General features: G+C 48.5%; 1 protein-coding gene and 1 long non-coding RNA gene across 2 annotated transcripts in view; one reads left to right on the top strand and one right to left on the bottom strand.

Moving 5' to 3' along the window:
• Positions 1 to 1,016: 1,016 nt before the first annotated feature.
• Positions 1,017 to 21,875, top strand: part of Enpp3 (ectonucleotide pyrophosphatase/phosphodiesterase 3) — a 71,940-nt gene continuing 51,081 nt past the window's right edge. Inside the window, exons 1-6 of the mRNA XM_004845995.4 lie at positions 1,017 to 1,201; positions 4,032 to 4,107; positions 5,143 to 5,265; positions 7,604 to 7,729; positions 11,268 to 11,328; positions 17,470 to 17,567. Coding sequence (XP_004846052.1) covers positions 1,121 to 1,201; positions 4,032 to 4,107; positions 5,143 to 5,265; positions 7,604 to 7,729; positions 11,268 to 11,328; positions 17,470 to 17,567 — 565 coding nt within the window. The 5' untranslated portion in view covers positions 1,017 to 1,120. The remainder of the gene's footprint in view (positions 1,202 to 4,031; positions 4,108 to 5,142; positions 5,266 to 7,603; positions 7,730 to 11,267; positions 11,329 to 17,469; positions 17,568 to 21,875) is intronic.
• On the bottom strand, positions 5,389 to 12,604 carry LOC147824248 (uncharacterized). Its single transcript, XR_015442543.1, has 3 exons — positions 12,516 to 12,604; positions 10,046 to 10,124; positions 5,389 to 5,512 (listed from the first exon to the last, which is right to left on the bottom strand). It is a non-coding gene; the product is annotated as an uncharacterized LOC147824248 (long non-coding RNA).

The following is a 21,875-nucleotide window of genomic DNA, read 5'->3' as shown; positions in this document are numbered from 1 at the left end:
ATTTACACCAGAGCTGTAACTCAGACTAAAACGGTTAGCAGGGATACTGTTAGTTTTGAAGTGCGCTATCAAAACATGGCTTAAATTGTGAACACTGTAAAATGAAAGACATGACTGTCTCAGAATTCGACACTTTACAGTGGTTCAGGACAGTTTAAGAATTTTTAAAATATGGGAGGCTGAGGCAGGAGGACTGTCATGAGTTCAAGGCCAGCCCGGGCTGCGTAGTGAGCTCAAGGTCAGCTGAACTACATAGAAGACCCTGTCTCAAAAAAAAAAAAAATAAAAAAGAATAAAAGAATCCTTAAAATAGTAAAGCAAGGCTCTTTTTTTTTTTTTTTTTTGAGACATCATCTCATTATGTAGTCCAGGCTGGTCTCAAACTTGATCTTTCTGCCTCAGCCTCCTGAGTGCTGGCTCATGCATTACAGGCATGCAGCACCACGCTCAGAGAAAACACATTTTTAAATATGTTAACTTTCAACTGTGACGTGAAGTCTATGCCAGTGTAGAAACACCTTGTAGCAAGACTTTTTGTTTTGGGGTTTTTGTTGTTGTTGTTCATTAATTTTATTGGTACATTTTAGGTGTACAATATGATGACATTCATCATTGGGAATTTGTACCTTTACATGATATATCTTGGTTGGGGTTATTTTTAAAGAAGATAGATATAAATGATCAGGTTACATCAAAATTAGATGATTATATTATTCTTGATCAGCATTCACTATAAAGTATAAGGAGAGCCAGATCTGCCATCTCAGCACTCAGGAGGCTGAGGCAGGAGGATTGCCAGGAGTTGGAGACTAACCTGGGCTACACAGTGAGTTTGAGGCCAGCCTGGGCTACAGAGGGAGGCCCTGTCTCAAAACCAAACCAAAAAGTATACGGGGACAAAGAATTGAGTCGTGCGCTTGTACCAGGACCGGACCTTGACCCTTTGGTGAGACACTGCTGAGCACATTTCTGTGCCTCCGGGCCGGCCCAATCACAGAGGCGCTGCTCCGGGCAGTATTTAAGCCCTGCACAGCTGTGCGGCTGGGGCAGTTCCTCTGCAGAGAGGAGGAAAGCCAGACCCGCTGGCTTCCTATCAAACTGGTTTGTGGAGGGCCAGGCAATGGATTCTCGGCTGACTCTATCAGCGGAGGAGGAGCCTGTTGGCAAGGACAGCGGGAAGAAGTACCGGCAGATCTCCGCGGTGAGTACAGCTGTGGGTCTCCGGGAGGCTCCCCCTGTGCAGCCCGGTCCCTGGGACAGCGCTGCTGTTGTCACCGGACTCCCGGGAGGAAAAGGGAGCGGCCACAGGTCACTGCCGGTCCCCACCGGGCTCTGCAGCGCACTCCGCCGGGCCACGACCACCTCCCGAGTCTGTACCGTTGCATGAGTCTTTTAAGGCCAGAGGGTGAGAAATTCAAATCACCCTAGTTCATATTCTTTGAACTCTTTTTTTTTTTTTTTTTTTTTTTGGTACCGGGGATCGAACTCGGGTCCTTGAGCTTGCGCAGCCGGCGGCGAAACCACTGAGCCAAATCCCCGGCCCTTGAACTCTTCCTATTTTTCTTAAATTCCAAAGGTAGTCTCTTCTGCCTATTCCCTCATTCTTGTCTTTTTTTTTTTTTTTTTTTTTTTTTTTATTGTTACCGGGGATCGAACTCGGGACCTTGAGCTTGCCAGGCGGGCGGCGGAACCACTGAGCTAAATCCCCGGCCCTCATTCTTGTCCTTTTATGGGGTGTGAGCTCCCTGTCCTAAAGAATAGAATCAAGAGCTGTCTTTGATTTTATTGCTCTTTCCCCTCCCCATCAAACTTCTGGGGCAATGGGGAGGCTCTGTGCACAGCCTCAGTTTCCTCAGCAGCCAACCATCCCTCAGGCTCTGGCTTTGCTTTCATTTTCCTGAAGCCAAACCTCCTACTCCACCCCCAACAGTCAGCCCCTCTTCCTCCTCCCACTGAGTCGCATACCAATGCTTGTAAGTTGTTGAACTCCCCCTCCTCTCCTTTCTTCCTTTCTTTAAACTTTGTAGGGTCTCACTATGTAGTTCAGACTGCCTCGAACTCCTCCTGCCTCAGCCTCCAGAATACTGAGATCACAGGCGTGCACCACCCTCCCGGCCAATTTATCTTTCTTCTCATTGTACCTTAGCCATAAACATTCCCAAAGGCTGGCTAGGGATTGAAAAGGTGTAGCTGCTCGGTATCCTGGAGCTATGAAGTCCTAGCTCCCCAGAGGCGTCTCCAAGTCCTTTCGGAGTCGCTGTCACTGGATCTCCAACGCCTCCTGCCTGGTTCCTCCCCGTCTCCATGCAAAACCGGCTGTATTCTGGGCTGCATCTCCCCCGCGTGCCCTGTGTGGCCTCATCAGAGTCCGCCTCCCCCTCTCTCAGCACTTCTCATTTTAAGTATTGGGGGTTAACCCTGGCCTTCTCACTGAACTACATTCCCAGCCCTTGCCATTTTGAGACAGGGTCTCACTAAATGGCTAAGTGGCAGAGCCTGGACTTGAACTTCTGCTCCCCCTGCCTCAGCGGGATCGCAGACATTGCTATCCAGGCTCTCCTGCATCGCTCAGACGAGTCGGTGAAGCGCTGAGTGAAGCGCTGTGCCTCCTGACAAGCAAAATAAACCCTCAAGGGCGGGGTGGATTTAGCTCAGCGGTTCCGCCGCTTACCTCGCAAGCGCAAGGTCCCGAGTTCGATCCCTGGTACCAAAATAAATAAATAAAACACTTAAGATTTTAAAAAATAGAATAAACCCTCAAGATCTTTTGTTTATTCCTTATCCTTTGGGGAATTTTAAAATTGGTTTTTGGGAGACAGGGTCTCACTGTAAACCAAGCTGGCCTCAAACCCATGGCTAACCCTCTTGCCTCAGCCTCCTGATGCTGGGATTACAAACTCGTGCCACCGCGCCGCGCTATGGCAACGGTGTTAATGGTTTTATAAACCCTTGCCTAAGTCCTCTGTGCGTCTGTCTTCTGTCGCTGCTCTTTATGGCACTAGCCGCCTCCCAGCCCTGCCACCTGGAAGTTATCAAAGGATATCGTTGGGGGGGGGATCGGAGAAGGACCTGGTGGCGCAGGGGCTTAATCAAGTTGTAGTCCAAAGTCCAAGACAAGGACCTTGGTCCGCAGAGAAAGCGTTCGCAGCGCACTGGCACCAGAGCGACACAGCTCAGTGCTGCCCCCTGACGGACGGAGGACAAGGAAACAACTGCGCCCTAGGTAGCTAAGGATTTCACAGCTCTGCTGAATGCCGGATGCCTACACGAAAACGATCTCCAAAGAAATGCCCAGTTAAAAAAAGAAAAACAGCCGCGCGTGGTGGCGCACGCCTGTGATCCCAGCACAGAGGAGGCTGAGGCAGGAGGGTCACCCCTGAGTTGGAGGCCCACCCGAGTTGGAGGCCAGCCTGGGCTACATAGCAAGATTCTGTCTCCAAAAACCAATAAATAAATCAATCTAAAAATAAAATGAAAAAAACAAAATCAATGGGCAAAGGTAAATGGCTCCCCTGGGTACTGGGGATTGAACCTTGGGGCCCTTTACTCCTGACCTATATCCTCAGCCCTTTTAAAGTTGAATTTTGAGGCAGAGTCTTGGTAGGTTACCCGAAAAGTTGTGATCCTCCTGCTTCAGCCTCCTGAGTATCGGGGACTGCAGGCATGCACCATCATACCTGGCACTCCTATGGTTTTCATTCCTACTTTCTTTATTTTATTTTATTTTATTTTATTTTTGGCTACTGGGGATCGAATTCAGGACCTTGCGCTTGTGAACCAGGTGGTGCCACTGAGCTAAATCCCCTGCCCAATTCCTATTTTAATTCCACCTAGGTTAAGCTAGCTGTAGTTGAAGGACAGTGTCTGAATTTGGAGATCTCTAATAAACATTTCCCAGCCTTCTCTCTGATCTTTCAGGCGTTAAATGAGTCATGCACCTCCGTCTGGCCTCCTGCACGGCTGGCTAGACGTAGGTTATTTTCACTCTGCTTTTGAAAAAGTTATAAAGCGTCTTTCCTCCCTTCTCGAAGGTTCTTCTGGCTTTGCTGGTGATTGTGACGCTTGGATTAGGCTTGGGGCTTGGCCTGAGAAAACCAGAAGACCAAGGTACACGCAGTCCGCCTCTTCCACGCCCCGCTCTTCCTCCTCCCCCTTGAGCCCCCGGAACTCCCACTCCACGCCTCGCGCGCCTGCCAGCTCCCCCGGCCCTGCAGCTCAGCTGTGAAGAGGTCCCGGTGCCGGCTCCGTTTTCACGCTCATTTCTGCGCTTTGCTCTTCGCCCGCCCGAGAGGTCCCGGTCACCCGTCCGAGCGCTGATAACGGATCACCGGCGTTCTGCTGCCCCAGCTGGGCTGCGACTGTAACCCCTGCTGACAGGGTGTCCGGCCACTTGGCATCGAAAGTATCCACACTCTCCGAGCCCTGGCCCTCCCTCTTTACCTTAATTCCCCGTCAGAACTGTTCGGTCTCACCCCGGTGTGTGACACAAGCTCATCATTCCAGCACTGGGAAGGCTGAGGCAGGAGATTCCCTGCAAGTTTGAGGCCACCCTGGGCTACACAGTGAGAGTTTGTCTCCAAAAAAAAAAAAAAATAAATAAATAAAATAAAATAAAATCCGATTGGCACAGCCTGGTTGCCACAAAAGACCAGAACATCATGACCTCGGGGATGAGGGTGTGGAATGCCCTCGGGGACCTTAATTCTGCCGACTCAACGCTCGACTGAAGTTTTCATTACTGCTGTCTCAGCTGCTTTCCAAGAGCATCTTTCGTGCTACTTCTTTCTTTCTTTTTCTTTCTCTCTCTCTCTTCTCTCTGAGACAGGGTTTCACTAGGTAGCCCAGGCTGGCCTCGAACTCCCAGTGATCCTCCTGCCTCAGCTGCATGCCGGCTTCCTTCTGCTTATCCTTTAACGCTTCCGGTCCCCCCCCCGTCCCGACCTTTGACCCCAGCCCCTCGGCCACTGCGCCCCACCTACTGCCCCCCAAGCTTGGCCTTTCCTGGCAGCACTAATTTAAAACCCCTGCTACCATCGAGTCCCTCGGTCGCGGGTCACCCAGGCGGCTCTGCACTGCGCAGGCGCCTCCGAACACCCGGCGACTGCGACTGCTGCCCGCAGCCCGCCCGCCCTTGTTTTGCAGGCAGCTGCAGGCAGAGATGCTTCGACGCCGCCGTCCGGGGCCAGGAGGGCTGCCGCTGCGACGCGGGCTGTGAAGGCCGCCGCGACTGCTGCTGGGACTTCGAGAAAAGCTGTGTGGAGCCAAGTAGGCCTTAGCGGCTGTGCCATCCCGCGTGCGTGTGCGCTTTTAACTGCACACACGCTGCTTTCCTGGGGCCACCGTAACAGACCTGTGAGCTCACAACGCGGAAGTCCAGTCAGGCGTGGGGCACGTCCTTGTGTGGTTCCAGGAACCAGGTTGCTGGCAATAATCTAGTGCTCTTCAGTTAGGAAGCAGCTGGACTGTTTTCCCCGATATCCAGGCCCCTCGGGTCCTGTGCAGTGGACTGAGTCTGTAGGAGGAGGAACCGAATAAGAAAGGCAGGATTTATGAGGTGGGAAGTGCACTCCACCGGGCCGCAGCTCCCAGGAGAGCTCTCCAGGGGAGCCCGGCTCCCAGCAGCCCCTCTGCTTCAGCTTTGAGGTTAAGAACACTCGGGAGTGAAGTGGGCCAGTACTGGGTAGGGACGTACACCTTCGAGAACAGGGCGGGCAGGGCCCGGGGATGGCAAGGACAGCGAGTTCCAGCCTAGACTTTGGGGAGTGGCCGGGGTGGTAACCGGCTGGGCTTTTCCCCAGTCAGCTGAGGAGGGGAGCTGGAGAACTCACGGGCGCCCAGATGTAGACAACCCGGCCGGGCTACCAGAGGGGCTTAAATCTGCAGTGCCAGGCTTAGTGGTGCACGCCTGTGATACCACCATGAGGGAGGCTGAGTCTGGAGGATCTCCAGGAGTTCAAGGCCAGCCTGAGCTACAAAAGAGAGCAACATTCTGCAATGCTGATGATAAGACCATTGTTGGTGGGAGGGTAAACTTGTCCAATCACTATGGAGATTGTTAGGAAGAAGAAACAGGTACGAGCTCTACAGGACAGGTTTACTGCAGAACAAACCCGAGAGGGACCGCTCTGGCTTTAGAGGCCAGACCAGGTGCTCTGATGGGCCGTGGCGTCGTCTGTAGGGTCACCGGCAGGGGGCGCTCAGGGAGAGGGGCTGTGGCTCCCTGCCAGGAGCAAGGCTCCAGAGGAGAGGGCACAAGTGGTGATGGCTGCCCAAGGAGGCTCGGGAAGCACAGGGTGTGGCGGCTGCTCTCAGTAGCGGGCTGACCCTGTGGAGTCCCCAGGCGGGGCTGTGCTGAGAGGGCCATTAGAGGGCTCTCTGATCAGGATGGCGCCAGTCGGAGTCCTTCAGAGACCAGTGGAGATTTTTCAAGAAAACTTGGAATACAAATTCCACTGGACCCAGAGCTTATTTTTAGGCTGTCAGGATGTTAAGGAAATAGGTAAGGGTGGGATCCCACTTCGAGGAGGAAGCAGGCAGAGCAGGATGTTCTGTCTCCAGGGCCAGGAGGGCAGCTGCCTGCTGCGCGCCCAGGCCAGGAGCGCTCCCTGCTGTCTGCCCCCTGCCTCAGTAACACAGCTCCAAACTCCCCTCGCCCAGGTCCTGGTCTCTGCACAGCCCTCCCTCTGCGCATCCCTGCCCGCGGTGCACAGCACCTGGCCCACTGACCTCTGGGCAAACCCGGCCGTTTCCAGTATTTAATACCGAAGTGTCCGGGGCAGGGGCGGGGAGTGGTCAGGCTCATGGAGATGGAACAGCGGAGTCGTTGATGTTTCCTGAAAAGGCCGTTAGAGACGACCCGCTAGAGCCAGCAAACTGTATTCGCTCTATTTTGTCTCCCCAAATCTTGGGGGCAAGGCAGAACTCTGCACAAGGAAAACAACACTCGCCAGTCCAATGAGTTTGGCTGCTGAGGTGGACTTTAATCAATCACGGTCTCCTACATAGCAGGTGGCAGGAGGAAGCAAATTTACTCCAGCCTCTTGCCACGACCTGAAATTTAATTTTTGAGACAGGGTCTCACTGTAGTCCAGGCTGGCCTGGAACTTGTGGCAACCCTCCTGCCTCAGCCTCCCCAGTGTTGGGATCACAGGTGTGTACCACGGCATCCCACTTTTATTGCCACTTTTAGCAGTGGCATTTAAGCGCTGTCATGCTGACTCCAAGGCCTGAGCGGAGCCCAGAGGCAGGTTTGAGGCTCTGGTTGCAGGAGACTGGGCAAAGCTGCTGCTGGGTGAGAACGAGGACTGAGAGCCAGGGACAACGAGGTGGAGCCCTGGAGCGAGAAAAGGACCCTGATCGGGGCCTCTCTGAACTCAGAGCGGCCCGAGGGCTGGGCCGGTTGTGCAGCTTTGAACAGCGTTTCTCTGCCACCCATGCTCAGGAGACCAATCACAGATTGCTTGCTTCGTATATGCCTTCATTTCTCAATGCAGAGAATGTCACTGTCTTATAATAATACAGGAGACATGCATGACATTTGTGTTTTGTTTACTGCACACTGAAAATGCATCAAATGTTCAGAACTGACGGAGCACTTTTGCAGCTCGGCTATGGACCTGCAGCCTGTTTCGCTGCGGCGAGAGGCGCGTGGAGCGCAGCCTGTGCTCATGCGCGGACGACTGCGTGCAGCGCGGGGACTGCTGCACCGACTACCGGAGCACATGCCAAGGTGAGAGGTGTGCATGTGCCAGGGCCGGAGCTTCCTAGGGTCCTCCGGGCTGCTCCTGAGCCAGGGAGAGGGGTGATGAGGGCGCGGCTGGGCGAGGAGGCCGTGGTGGGTGTGCATATGTAGGAGCGAACCGTGCAGACAGACAGGAGGGCAGCCAGGCCCACGTCTGACCTTCGAGTCCGGTGACCGCGCCAGATGGACCTGTGGTCTGAGACCCGGACCGAGCACACCGAGGGCTAGCTCACGACCAGCGCATGCGCAAATCAACTGCCCTGCCTGGATCCAGGGCTGAGGAGCCTCCGAGAACTGCACAGGCTCAGGAAGAGTTCAAGTTCTCCAGCCCCTGGTTGCATACGCTCTTCAAATTCATTCATTTATTTTGTTGTTTTGAGACGGGGTCTCACTTGTTGTTCAAGCAGGCCTCAAACTGTTGGCAATCCTCTTGCCTCAGCCTCCTGAAAGCTGGGTGAAATTCTTTTTTTATTCTTGTCAATTTTTTTTTTTTTTTTTTTTTTGGTACCAGGGATCGAACTCTGGACCTTGCACTTGCGAGGCAGGCGCTGGAACCACTGAGCTAAATCCCCGGCCCGTGAAATTCTTTTTTTAAATCACTGATCCCTCAACATCTGATGAAATATATGAAAAAATGCACATACTAGCCACGAAATTTCTTCAAATTACTGATTGCTTTTTCAAATACCACACTCAACCAGATAAATAAACTGATACTTCTAAAAATTCTGACTTTTGAAATGAGGAAAATGTTATACTAGAAACATTAACCACACTCTATTAGAATATAAAATTTTTGTTTTGTTTTTTCAGAGTATTGCTGTAGTTCAGGCTGGCCTTGAATTCATTGTGTAGTTCAGGCTGGCCTTGAACTTGCAGCGATCCTCCTGGATCCTCCTGCCTCCGCCTCCCCAGTGTTGGGATTACAAGAAAATAATTTTCCTACTAATAGATGAATCAGTTTTAATGTAAAGTATAATTAAAAGTCAGTTAAAAAGTTTATTAGGAAATAGCCTGATGCAGTAATTTCTTTTAAAAATAGTAAGTATTCAATATTGAATATCATGTCATTAAAAATTCCTGAAAGTTCACAAAAGTAAGCATAAGTTTAATTTGCTTATTTTTCTAATTTCACTGATCATACTACTTGTCTTCTGTAGTTTCCATTCTTCTGTTCCAGTTTTATAACTTTGACTTTTTGTAGCAAGACTGATAATTTTGTCATTAAAGTCACTTTGTAAGTTTTCCACTGAATTTATTGCACAGTATTGCTGGAATTTGGGCCCAGGGAATTAGCTCAGTTGTTCTGCCACCTGCCTCGCAAGCGCAAGGTCCTGAGTTCGATCCCCGTTACCAATATATAATAGAGAGAGAGAGAGAGAGAGAGAGAGAGAGAGAGAGAGAGAGAGAGAGAGAGAGAGAGAGAGCGCGCTTGAATCTAACAGAAAAGAGTAATTTTTTTTGTTTTTTGTTTTTCTGGTTCCGGGGATCGAACTTGGGTCCTTGTACTTGCGCAGCAGGCGATGAAACCAATGAGCTAAATCCCCGGCCCTAAGAGTAATTTTTATAAGTAGGGTTGAAGTTGAGCATTAGCACTCAGTACAATGCAGTTACTTTAATCATTTCAGTTTATTTTAAACATAAAGGAAAATGTTCTCTCTAAAAAAATTCAATTCTTTAAATTTAAAAATGTTAAATGACTTTTGTTACTTGAATCTTCAGAGAGTAGTTTCAAGGGAATTTGAATCATATTTTTGTAAGAAACTAGCCAGTCACTTTTATATTTTGTTAAATTCAAAACTTTTAAAACTTTTTGATAAATTTTTACTACATGCAGACATAGAATAGTATGGTTTTTTTCCCCACATATCTGTTCATCACTTATTCAGCACTTAGCAATTCATGGCCAGCCCTGTCATGCTGACAGTAGAACTTCCCACCCAGGCATGGTGTGCACACCTGTAAGCCCAGCACTTGGGAGGCTGAGGCAGGAGGATCTTGAGTTCAGGCCCAGCCTGGGCAACTTAAAGTACTTGCTAAATCCCTGGCCCCATACAATATTATTTAAAAGACTGGCCCGGGGTTTAGCTCAGTGGTTCCACTGCCTGCCTCACAAGCACAAGGTCCAGAGTTCGATCCTCAGTACCAAAACAAAAAAAGTGCCATGCACAATGGCACATAACTATAATCCCACCACTTGGGAAGCAGAGGCAGGAGCATTGCCAGGAGTTCAAGGCCACCCTGGACTACATAGTGAGGCCCTGTTTCAAGAAAAGAAAAAAAGCTGGGAAAGATAGCACATACCTGTAATCCTAGCACTTGGGAGGCTGAGGCAGGAGGATCATTTTGAGTTCAAGCCCACCCTAGGCTACACAGCAAGACCCTGCAACAATCAAACAAAAATTGAAATAGGATCCAAATAGATGTGACTTATTGCAAGTGGCTAAAATAGTTTAAATCTTCTAAATATGTATGTTCCCTTCCTCTTTTTCGCTCTTTGTAATTTATCATTGGAGAAAGGAGGTCATCTGTCCTATAGAGTTTTCCAGCTAGGTTTTGCTAATTGCATCCTTTATGATTTAGCAATGTATCATCCCATATATTTCCTGGAAATTAGTAATTAGATCCCGAAGACTGTTGAGATTCTGATGTTATTTATTCATTTTTGTTTTGCAAGTATCCTTCGTAGCAGGATGTAACTCTGTCCCATCCTTTTGGCTTGCGGCTTTGGGGGTGTTAGTCACTGGTAATCACTCCTAGATCCATGAAGGCTGTACTGTAAATGATGACAGACATCTTGTCATTTCTCCTTCATTATTTAGCTAGAATATTCTAGAAAGAGAAACACCTATGAAGCAAGAATGTTTTGTTAAGATTTTAACCATTTGCTGAAGTTTCCCCGTTTGATATCACTATTTCTACTTTCCATGGTTTCCTTTCTTATTCAGATTGTATATCTATCTTTGTTTGTATATTTGTTTTGCAGTACTGGGGATGAAACCCGGGGCTCCCCAACCCTGTTTTAAATTTTTTTTTTGAGGCAGGGTCCTGCTACATAGCCCAGGCTGGGCATGATCTCACAGCAATCCTCCTGCCTCAGTCTCTTGATTTCTGGGACTACAGGCCTGTGCCACCACGCTTGGCTTGAATTTTTTATTTGGAGACAGGATCTTGCTAAGTGGTTAAATTGCCCAGGCTGAGCTGGAATTTTTGATCCTCCTACATCAGCCTTCCAGGCCCCGGGATTACAGGCTAAATATCTATATTTATTAGACCCATGTATTTTAGCACTTGGGAAAACACTGTCCTTAAGGGCGGAGAGGGAACAATGCTATTGACCAGAAGTTTTCCTTGGCTCCTGGTACTCTGGTGTCTGCAAGTCATTAGCGGCCCTGCCCTTCTATCATGTGACTCAGCACTGTACCGTGTCGTGGAAGAATCAGTCAGCTGCTCAGGAAGAGCATGTGCCCTGAACTCTGCTCTCTTGTGGGACTCCAGGCTAAAGGCTGTGATCCTCTGCTTGCAGGAGAGACCCCCTGGGTGAAAGAAGCCTGCACGATGGCCCAGCAGCCGCAGTGTCCCGAAGGGTGAGCCCGGGGTTTCGGGGGACTGAGTGCCATTTCCACAGCTGCACATGGGGCTGCGGTGTAGGGGGGAGGGTGGGATTCCCACCACTCTCTGACACTTTGACACAAGTAGTTAGCACAGGATTAGAATCCTTGTGGATTCAAAGAGAACACGCTTTTGTTTGCTTTATTGTTTTGGTTTCGGTTTTTGTGAGACAGGGTTTCACTATGTAGTCCAGGCTGGCCTCGAACTCATGGCCATCCTCCTGCCTCTGCCTCATGAGTGCTGGGATTACTGGTGCATGCCCAGCAGTATTTTGTTTTGTACAGTGCTGTTTGGTTTTCCCCAATACACAGATCCAGCTGCCCACTCCAGATTTAGAGTGAAAGATGTGTGACCTCGAGTCCTGGCTTCACACTGGTCATTTCTCTAAGTTTCATTTGGAGCACTGGCTAATTTGAGTCCTTGTGCATAATACAGAGCAGGAGCTGACAAAATTGTTCATGTTTTTCCTAGTGGGATTTTTCTTCAGGTGCTTGTTTTGTTAGATGGAACCTGACATTTAGACCTCGTAAGATGTGCCCAGAACCAAACACCACAGGGTCAGGCGGCCTTTTCTCCGGGTCATACACAAGTTGCCCTCAATTCATCTTTGACAGTGGCACAGTTACAGTTCCAGGTGGACTGGGATGCAGCTCAATGGCAGGATGTAGATGTAGCATGGGCAAGGCCCTGGGTTCAATTCCCAGCCCCCAAATAAGAATAGCTGACGCCTGTGTGGTTCTTGTCATGAACCAATATGATCTTTACACAACAGCCAGCTAGCATGTTACGCTATTAAGCGCTCTGAAGCAGCCCCGTGGCTGGACTGCCACTGTCCCCTGGTAATGAAAGCCATCTAAGGAAAGCCAAGCACAAACCCTCGCCCCAGGTCACAGTCTGACAGCTGAGGCAGCCGGTCTGAGCGTCTCTGGTCTGGCACCCCCTCGAGTGACAGTCGGAGCCTGTGACCCTGTACTGGAGGGGTCCCCAAGACTTCCCTCCTGTGGGGAGCGGGAGGAGACAGCGGGGAGCAGAAAGGTTTTCACTGAGGTTCGTGTTAAGAGCTCGGCAAATCCAGATGGCTGAGAGCAAGACTGCAGGATGGCTCTGGGACAAAATATCCAATAGCTGTACCTTAGGGAAGGAGAGCTTTATTGTAGCTCACCTTTCAGTCCATAGTCAGGTGGCTCCCAGCGGGGACAGCAGAGCTCCGGAGCCCGGAGCCCGGCGGAGGAAAAGCTGCTCAGGGCGTGGCGAACCGGAAGCAGACTGTCCGGGAGACATGTTCTTCCGGGTCAGCTCCCAGTGCCCCTCCTCTTCCGGCTAGGCCCCCACTCCCGAGCAAGTCACCTCCCGGAGGTCCTGCCCATCCTGGCTGGCGGCTGTAGGGGGCATCTAGATCTAAATGTGATAGCACCCTTGAAGTAAGCCAAGACCAGACAGGGCACTGGTGAGGAATGGGGCGTGGCACACCAGGCATCTCCCTCAGTCCCTGTGACCCCTGGCGACAGGCCTCACGCATACCCTCAAGCCCTGTGTGCCACTTGTACCATGATTCTGCCCAGTGTTGGCCGTGTTCACTGGGAACAATTTCTGGAGATGTTATATTACATGCAGCTCTCTTGCTGGGCAGCTTTTGCTTGCTTGTAGTTTTTAGACAGGTTCTCCCTCTGTAATCTTGGCTGGCCTTGAACTTGCTAGGTAGGTAGGTCGGACTGGCCTCGAAATTCAGATCCTTTGCCTCTGGTGGGTGCTGTCACCCCGGCTGCTTTGCTATTTCGCTCAACATCACAGTGTAGAAAGGAGCCTGGGGCCTTACGGCAGCCAGATGTGCACCAGTAGCCCAGCCCTGCCCTTCCTGCCAGGGGACAATAAAGAGTTACTTGGTCCATTCGGGGGATTTTTATTCTTGAAAGACAAAGCAGACGGCAAACCATAAAAATAAGTTATATAGCTTTGTCAAGTGTGGCAGCTGCTATGAAAACCAGAACATGTACAGGGGCTTGGGCATGCCGCAGGAGACGTGATGGCCAAGGTTGCAGATGAGGAAATTGAAGCAGAGAACTTGACTGTGCTGTCCAGTGGTCCAGTGAAACACAGTACAGCTCTTGAAGACATAGGCCTAGGCAAGGACTTTCTGGAGAAAACCTCTTGTGGCACAAGGCATAACACCAAGAATCAACAAATGGGATCACATCAAATGAAAAAAGCTTCTGCACAGTAAAAGAAACAACCAACAGAGTGAAGAAACAACCTACAAAATGGGAAAAGTTTTTTGCCAGCTATTTCTTGCACAGAGGACTAATATCTAGAATATATAAAGAACTCAAAAACACAAGACCCCCCCAGAATAAAAGATCCAGTCTAAAAAATGGGCAACTGAAATGAACAGACACTTCTCAGAAGTACAGATGGTCAATAAATACATGAAAAAGTGTTCAACATCTCTGGCCATTAGAGAAACACAAATAAAAACAACACTGAGATTCCATCCTACTGCAGAAAGACTGGCCGTCAAGAAATCAGCAACAAATGCTGGCAAGGCTGTGGGAGAAAAAGTAACCCTTCTTCTTTGACGCTGGGAATATAAACTAGTACAAACCTAACTTACTTTATCTTCCAGCAGATTAAAATTTAATATTTAGTTTTTTTTTTTTAAAAAAGTTACTTGGTCCCCTCTCCTATTTCATCGGTTACCTGAAGGTGTTATCAGTATCTGGCTTCCATGCGGTTGTTACTTTACTTTTTTGTTTGTTTGTTACTTTACTTTTTGCCAATGATAACACAGAATATGAGGTGTGAGATGACAGTTTTTGGCACCTTGAGTGCTTTTATTCAACTTTCATCACAGGCAATAAAAATATCGTGATCCGGTGTCCAACCGTACCAGCAATCAGAGAAAAAAACAAGATAGCATTTTAACTCCAGAAATAAGCACTGCATGATGATTTGTATGAAGTACCAGCCACCCATCTCAATCACAAGATTAAATTGATAGGGACCGTCAGCAGGGAACTGTGACTCCTGTGACAACTTATTCTCAGAGCAGGAGATTTAATCTTTAGGAATGTGGACAAAGGACATAACTAAGGATGTTTTAACTACAAGGATCTCCATGGTAGCAGAGTACAAAATGTGCTCTGAAGGGCCAGGCAGAGCACTTGGAGAGGCAGGGGGCCTTTAAGAAAGAGATGTAAGGTGTGCCGGCACACACTTGTAATCTAGCACACCGGAGGCTGAGGCAAGAGGATAGCTGGGAGTTTGAGGCCAGCCTGAACTACACAGTGAGACACTGCCTTAAAAAAAATGTGTAGTTGGCCGAGGATTTAGCTCAGTGCTCGGCTTAGACCTCGAAAGCGCAAGGTCCCAAGTTCGATCCCCGGTACCAAAACACAAAAACAAAACAAAACAAAAAGTATAGTATTGGATCCATAGATAGGTGATCTTGTCTTTAAGCTGCAAGGATATTATGATGGCATATCTATAAATATTAAATATAAATTTTAAAATAAGAATTATGCTAATGACTATGAAAAAATAAGTAATTGCTCCAGGCCTCTTTAATTTTGTCATGAATTTCCTACATACTGCATTTCATGCCACCTTGATTTTTCATTTTTTGACTGAGATATAGTCCATACTGTAATGCTTGAATCTCAAATATATAGCATAATGAGAAGTGGAAACTCATAGACCTGCAGCCTATGGACAGACTATTTCCAGGATACAGAATATTTATACCACCCCAAAAGGGGCCCCCATTCTCTTTCTACTTTCTACTCTCCAAAGCAACCACTGTTCAGATTCTGACCACTGTTGGTTTCTGTTTCAGAATTTCTATGTGTTCTCCTGAGTCTGGCTTTTTCGACCTGACCCAATGGTTTTGAGACTCATAAATGTTATTGGAGGTATCACACAGGGGCTTTGGCACAATGTCTTTCCCTGATTAAAACATGAGTCCCAATTTCTTTCCACCTTATTTCCATTGCTCTGTTTTGGCTTCTTGAGACAGTGTCTTAGTTACCGTTCTTGTTGCTGAGACAGAATACTCAACACCCATAAGTCAAAGGAGGAAAGGTTTATGGCTCACAGTTGTAGAGGTGTCAGTCCATAGTTGGCTGGCTCCACGGCAGGGCATCGTGGCAGAGGGGCACCGCAGAGCAGAAGATAAGCAGCAGCAGCAATAAGCAACAAGCGAGTGACAAACATCTCCTGACAAGCCTCTTTCTGTCTAATATCTTATCCAGGCTACCCAACTGTAGGGCGGGTAGCACTCACACTCAATCCCAGCATCACACACCCTAGACTCAGCTACCTCCGAAAAGTCTCATCTATGACCCCATGAGGCTTTGTTGGGACATCTAGACACAAGCCATAACAGACAAGAGTCTCACTGTGTAGCCCAGGCTGGCCTTAAACTCAGAGATCCTCTTGCCACAGCCTCCCAAGTGCTGGGTACATTGCTCTGTAGAATTTAGTCACACCTCCAGCTGAGCCTGCTGTCACCTACAAAGACTGTCTGATGTCCTTCTCCTTCTGTACATTTGAATAGAACTCTACACTCAAAGGTAGCCCTTAACTATGCCTGTTTACTTTTCACTTTCCATTCCTAGATTCCACTGTGACTCCTTTGTTTTCTCGTTCTCAGCATCCAGCACAATGTCTGACTCATATGTTTGTGAAATGAATGGCTCTACAATAAATATGCTCTGGGAAGCTGGGTGGGCCCCTCCTTCGCAGTTCCTTTTGCAGTGTGCCATTAGACAGGAACACCCGTGTTTTTTCTAGCTTTACTCGAGCACCCTGGAAAACACACACCATTTTCGTATTATAAGCTGGCATCAGCATTCAGAATTTTTTTTAATCACTTTTGGGTAGTTTTCCAGAATTTTAACAGCTCCACTCTAATCAAATTTCTTAGAAAAATCTGTTTTTGTTCAAAAGTTTAGGTAATACAACTGCTTGGGCACAGAGTCAAAAATAACTTCTTTGGCATACTCATTTGCATATGCTGTATTTGGAATTTAAAATAAAGCAACTGTGTACATAGCTGTTATTCATAATAGCCTCAAGTTGAAAAAAAAACCCCAAACATCTGTCAAGAATGGAAAGAGCAAGCTGTGGCTTATCATTACTAGTGTTTCTAGGATGCCCGAAGATGTGATGTATGTGCATCAATGAGAGGGACTCACCTCCCACCCAGTGCAAGTCCAGGGAGCCAGGCTCAAGACACTGCCCTGCTGTGGTTCAATTTGCATGTTTGATTTGCATATAATTTACATATTTACATCAGCACAAAGGCAGGCAAAACTAATCAAAGCTGTTAGAAGTCCAGACACTGCTCGTTCTGGTTGAGGTTAGACAGGGTTGAGTGACCGTAGGGGACCCCAGGGGGCTCCTAAGGGGTGGTGAGGTCTGTTGTGCTTGGTGATGGAAACAAGGCAGGGTTCAGTTGGTAAAAACGCATCAGGTATGCATTGTGTGAGCACACACATGTATGCAGACTACAGGTAAAACCCCCAAAGTGCAAAAAGACAGTCTGACTACAATGCAAAAGTTACCTTTAAAGAACCAATGTAAAAAGAAAGTAAAATGCTTTTGAGGTATATATCCATATCCTTAGATGCTGGCATACTATTAGAATAATATAACATCCATAACTGATTTCTAAATTCCATCTCATGTATGGTTCAGGCTGGCCTTGAACTTGGGGCAATCCTCCTGCCTCAGCCTCCTGAGTGCTAGGATTACAAGTGTGTGTGCCACCACATTCAGCTAATACTAAATTTAAAAAAGACAATCTCGGGCTACAACACAAAATTTACCTTTTATCATTTTACCTTAAATATTAATTTAAAAAGCAGTTGAGGTGCTTTTGAGATATATATTCATATCCTCAGGTGTTGGGATACTAAGTTGAAACACATAGGACTTTAGAATCATAAGACATCACATAAAAGAGTTTCTAGATTCCATTCCATAATTCCATTCAAAAGGTGGTAGAATTCAACAGGTGTTCCTTGATCCAGGCATTTTCTGATTAGAAAATTGTAAGCAGTGCAGCGAAGTGTATCTTCGGAAAATCCAAATCATGACTGCATTTTGGTTGCTTCTTCCAGGTTTGACCTGCCCCCGGTGATCTTATTCTCCATGGACGGCTTCCGAGCTGAGTACCTGGACACGTGGAGCCTTTTGCTGCCGAACATCAACAAGCTGAGTAAGTGCTGCCTCCAGCGTGCGCAGCCCCAGTGCTCGGGGAGCCGAGCCGAGCCAATGTTCCTTCTCACCTCCAGCATTAGTGCTTTTTGTAGCCCCGGCTCTTTCAAGTTCATGATGATTTTACCATGTGATGCCTGTGGATTTTCAGTAGGGATAGGATTTTCATAACTGTTGACTCCTCCTTTTTTTGGCAGCTGGTTTATCTTTTTGTTTATGTATTTTGATTTGTTTCATATTTGGTTATAATACCTGTCCTATGGGAATCTCTTTATGCCAATGATCCTTTTTTTGTTTTGAGACAGGGTCTTGCTATGTAGCCCAGGCTGGCCTCGAACTCATGGCGATCCTCCTACCTCAGCCTCTAGAGTTCTGGGATCACAGGCATGTGCCACCATGCCCAGCTCTATGATAATTTTACTGATATTCTTTTAAATTTGTTTCCAAATTACTGAAAAACAGCTGAAAAAACCCCCCAGCTGTTTAACTCTAAGTTGACTGACTTTTTTGGGCCTGAGTTTTCTCATGAAACAAAAAGAGTAGAAGCCAGGGGTGGTAGCTCACACCTGTGATCCCAGCACTCAGGAGGCTGAAGCAGGAGAATCAATGTGAGTTCAAGGCCACCCCGAACTACATGGTGAGACCTTATCTCAAAAAACTCCCACAAAAACAACAAAGAATAAGATTAGCTCTAATGTTTCCTTCTGTTAATTCCAGCTCTAAAATTGCCACGACTGTAAAAGATAATTACTGTACTTTCCCTGCAATACAAGGTGCACTGTCCTCAGCCTCTCCTTTCCCCTTAAGGCTGGTCTTCAGCAAAGAGATTGAGAATTTTCCAAACCCAGGACGTGCCTCTTTCTGCTGCGTGATGCTGGGCAGGAAAAGTAACCAATACCTCTCTGTTTCTATTTAGTTACCTCAATATCTTGGATATCTTGGCTGTCAAGTCCCAAGTCCATAGGGAATTGAACCAGCCAGGCTGAGCTGAATCCTTTCTCAGGTGGAATTATTTGGTTTTCTCATCCAGTTGAGAATTGGAAATGACATGAATGAAAACAGATTGTACCATCAACAGCTGTCTGGTTCTGATGTTTAAAATAGTTCTATTAGTCAGACGAGCATCACCTCTATGCTCAAGTGCGTAAATGCACAACTAACTACCCGCGCCTACTGGGTCCACTAACTTCCTTGTTATGCCCGGGTCCCAGTGAGAGCAGGTGTGAGCGGGTGTCAGGGCTCTGGTGGCCGGGGTGGCAGCCCCTTCCTGCCCGGCTGAGCCACAGTGCTCTCAGGAGTGCTGGGCCTGGACACGTCGGTGAGGCCTCTGAAAGGTGTAGGAGACGTGGAAGGGCCCAGGCTAGGACCAGGGCTCTGTCCAGGCAGACAGAGGGAGGTGGCCTGGGTGAGAAGCCAGGCTTGGGGAAAGCGAAGTGAAACACTGTTTGGTGGATAAAACAAGATGGGCAGCAGCCGACGGACAGCATGTGCGCGACGAGGATGAGACAGCAGGCCTGGCATTTCCACGCCCGGGGCCGTCTGCTTTGCCTTCTGTTCTGTCTTCATAACGACACTTGACATGAGATAGACCTTCTTGGGAACCTAAGTGTACAACACAGTATCGTTGTCTGGCATGGTGTCGCACACCTGTGGTGCTAGGAAGCTGAGGCAGGAGGGTCACTGCGAGTCCAAGGCTAGCCTGGGCAACGTGGTGAGACCTTGTCTCCAAACAAAAACAAAAGCAAAAGTGTAGTACAGAATTGTTATCTGTACCTGCAGGCTCGCACAGCGGTTCTCTAGGACTTACTCAGTTTACGAAACCAAATTTTTCTGCCCACTAGTTAATGATTTTCCACGTCACCCAGTCCCTGGCTACCACCATCCTGTATTCTGCTTTGACAGATCTGACTTTTAGACACCGTATATGGCTGGAATCCTGCAATATTTGTGTGTCTCTTTCTGGCTCCTTTCACTTAGTGTAATGTCTTAGCTAAGGGTTATCCACATTGTTACATATTACAAGATTTCCTCCTTTTTAGAGGCCAAATGATAAATGTGTGTCCCACGTTATCACCGCTGTTATAGTGTCAGCTCATCTGTCAGCAGGTATTTGGAGCTGGGCCTGGTGGTGTACACCTGTCATCCCAGTCCTCTGAGAGGCTGAGGCAGGAGGATCACTGCAAGTTGGAGGCCAGCCTGGGCTACAGAGTGAGACCCTGTCTCAAAAAACCAAGCAACAGAACAATTTGGGTAGGTTGAAGGTAGCTGGGGATTGAACCCAGGGCCTTCACACTGAGCTGCTCACCAGCCACTTTCTTTCTTTCTTTTTTTTTTTTTTTTAACTAAGGCACATTACTGTATATTTCCTTAAGCCTCTGCATATTCATTAAGGCCTTGAAAACAATTTTGGAGGTGGAAAAGAAAGTGTATAAGGCTCCATCTAGAGTGAGCACTTCCTTTAGATGCCAGAACTAGACAACCCTAAAACTAATTCCAAATTTGCTGCTGAATCACTTTCAGCAACCAGATCCACAGTGCTTCACAAATAATACACTTCACCCCAGCGTGTCTCCAGATTATCCTCTGGCTGGCAGAATACCAACTACAAAGACTTGATGATTTGCCAGTGTGACAGCATCTTCACAGGAGCCTGCTAAGACAGCATCTAGACCAGCTGTTCTGGCTCTGGTTGCCATTTGGGACTGAAAGGGGCTAAATATATTTGGTGCAATAACAAACACCTTCTTGTGTTAAGCGTATAGCCTAGCAGCAACAAGGGTCACATGGGAGAAAAATACTGAGAAAATTCTGTTAATTAAAACATTTTCACAAACTAGGTAAGGACTTAAAATCTATTTAGAGGAGACAGGAATCATGGGAGTACATTTTGAGGCTAATAAAATTCGGACCCCTTATACTGAGCCAAGAATCAAGAGACTCGGAGAAACGATTTACTCAAGATCATTCAGCAAATTTCTAGAGGTTGTGATGCACCCCGCATCTCTTCCACTACCTCCACGTCTCCACTAACTGAAAAATCCTTTAATGGAGACATTATGCCATCTCCAGGGTGCTCCTAAAGTACCTGTGGAGGAAGACACACCCTGGGGAGTGGGTCGAAGCTTTCCCAGCTGTCTTAGGAATCAGCTGTCCTGAACAGGCACGGCCTCGCCGGGGCGCAGCAGCCCGATTCCCCGCTCCTGGACTCCTGGGCAGAGGCACGGTGCGGCTAGGGCCGCTCTGTAGCCAAGTCCACATATTCGGGAGCCTGGCCTGGGCCTGCCCAGGCCCGCCGCTGTGGCCCACTTCCCAGCTTCGAGCTGCACCGAGCGGTCAGCCTCAAGTGGAAGCCACACCCACGAGGACGGCTAGCAGAACTGTTACCAACCCCGGGGAGCGCTGCGTCTGGAAGGCGCAAGGGCGAAAGGTTAGTACTCAGGGTGGGGAGACGACCCCCACGGTCCGACTGGGGTAGGCTTCCGGGAAAGGAATGATCGGCCAGTCCCAGCCGCGTCCCAATGCCTGGCACCCGCCCTGCCTGCGCGGGCCGGAATGGGCCGCCCTCGGCGGATCCTGGGGTCCGGCGGAATGGGCGCTGCAGGCCTCCGAGACATCTGGAGCTTGCTGGGACCTCCCTGAAGGAGAGGACTTAGAGCGCAATGGCGATTCCTCCAGACCCCACTGCTTCTGCGCCCGGAGAAGGTACCCGAGCGCCCCAAAGCCTTGGCGGGCTCAGGCCGTCAACCCAGAGCGGTCCCTTCGGGTCCCGGGGCCGAGTGAAGGCCGAGGGGCGCCGGGACCGCGCAGTCTCCGGCCCCTTCACGTCCCGTTTTCTTATTTTTATTTTGAGACAGGGTCTTGTTGCATTGCTAAATTACCTGCAGTCCTCCTTCCTCAGCCTCCCAGAGTGCTGAGATTACAAGCATGCTCCGCCACGCCTGGCTTGCCCCTTTTAAAATATGACTGTTAGTTTTTGGTATTGTATTGCAAGCGTTCCTCATCTGTATTAGCTGTTAACCTTTACCGGATGTGAATTGCAGATATTTCTCCCGCCCGTAGTCGTCTTTCCACTCTGCTGATCTTTGCTCTGCTGTGCTGTGTAGAGCACAGGTCAAGATCAACGTCGTGAGCTTCCCCTAAGTTTCCTTGTAGGGGTCTCACAGTTTTACATCTCAACACTTAAATCTGCGACTCTGACTTGAGTTGTGTTCACACAGTATGAGATAAGGGTTTCCGTTTAATTCTCCTGCGTGGGAACATCTGCAGTTTTCTTACGGCTTATTGCGGACACCGTGCGTCCTGTGTGTGT

The sequence above is a fragment of the Heterocephalus glaber genome, unplaced genomic scaffold (genome assembly GCF_053883595.1).
Source record: "Heterocephalus glaber isolate CG9 unplaced genomic scaffold, H.glaber_assembly_v1.0 deba00001550, whole genome shotgun sequence".
NCBI lineage: Eukaryota > Metazoa > Chordata > Mammalia > Rodentia > Bathyergidae > Heterocephalus > Heterocephalus glaber.
The sequence above is the reverse complement of the archived record's forward strand: the minus strand, read 5'-3'. Positions and strand labels throughout refer to the sequence as shown.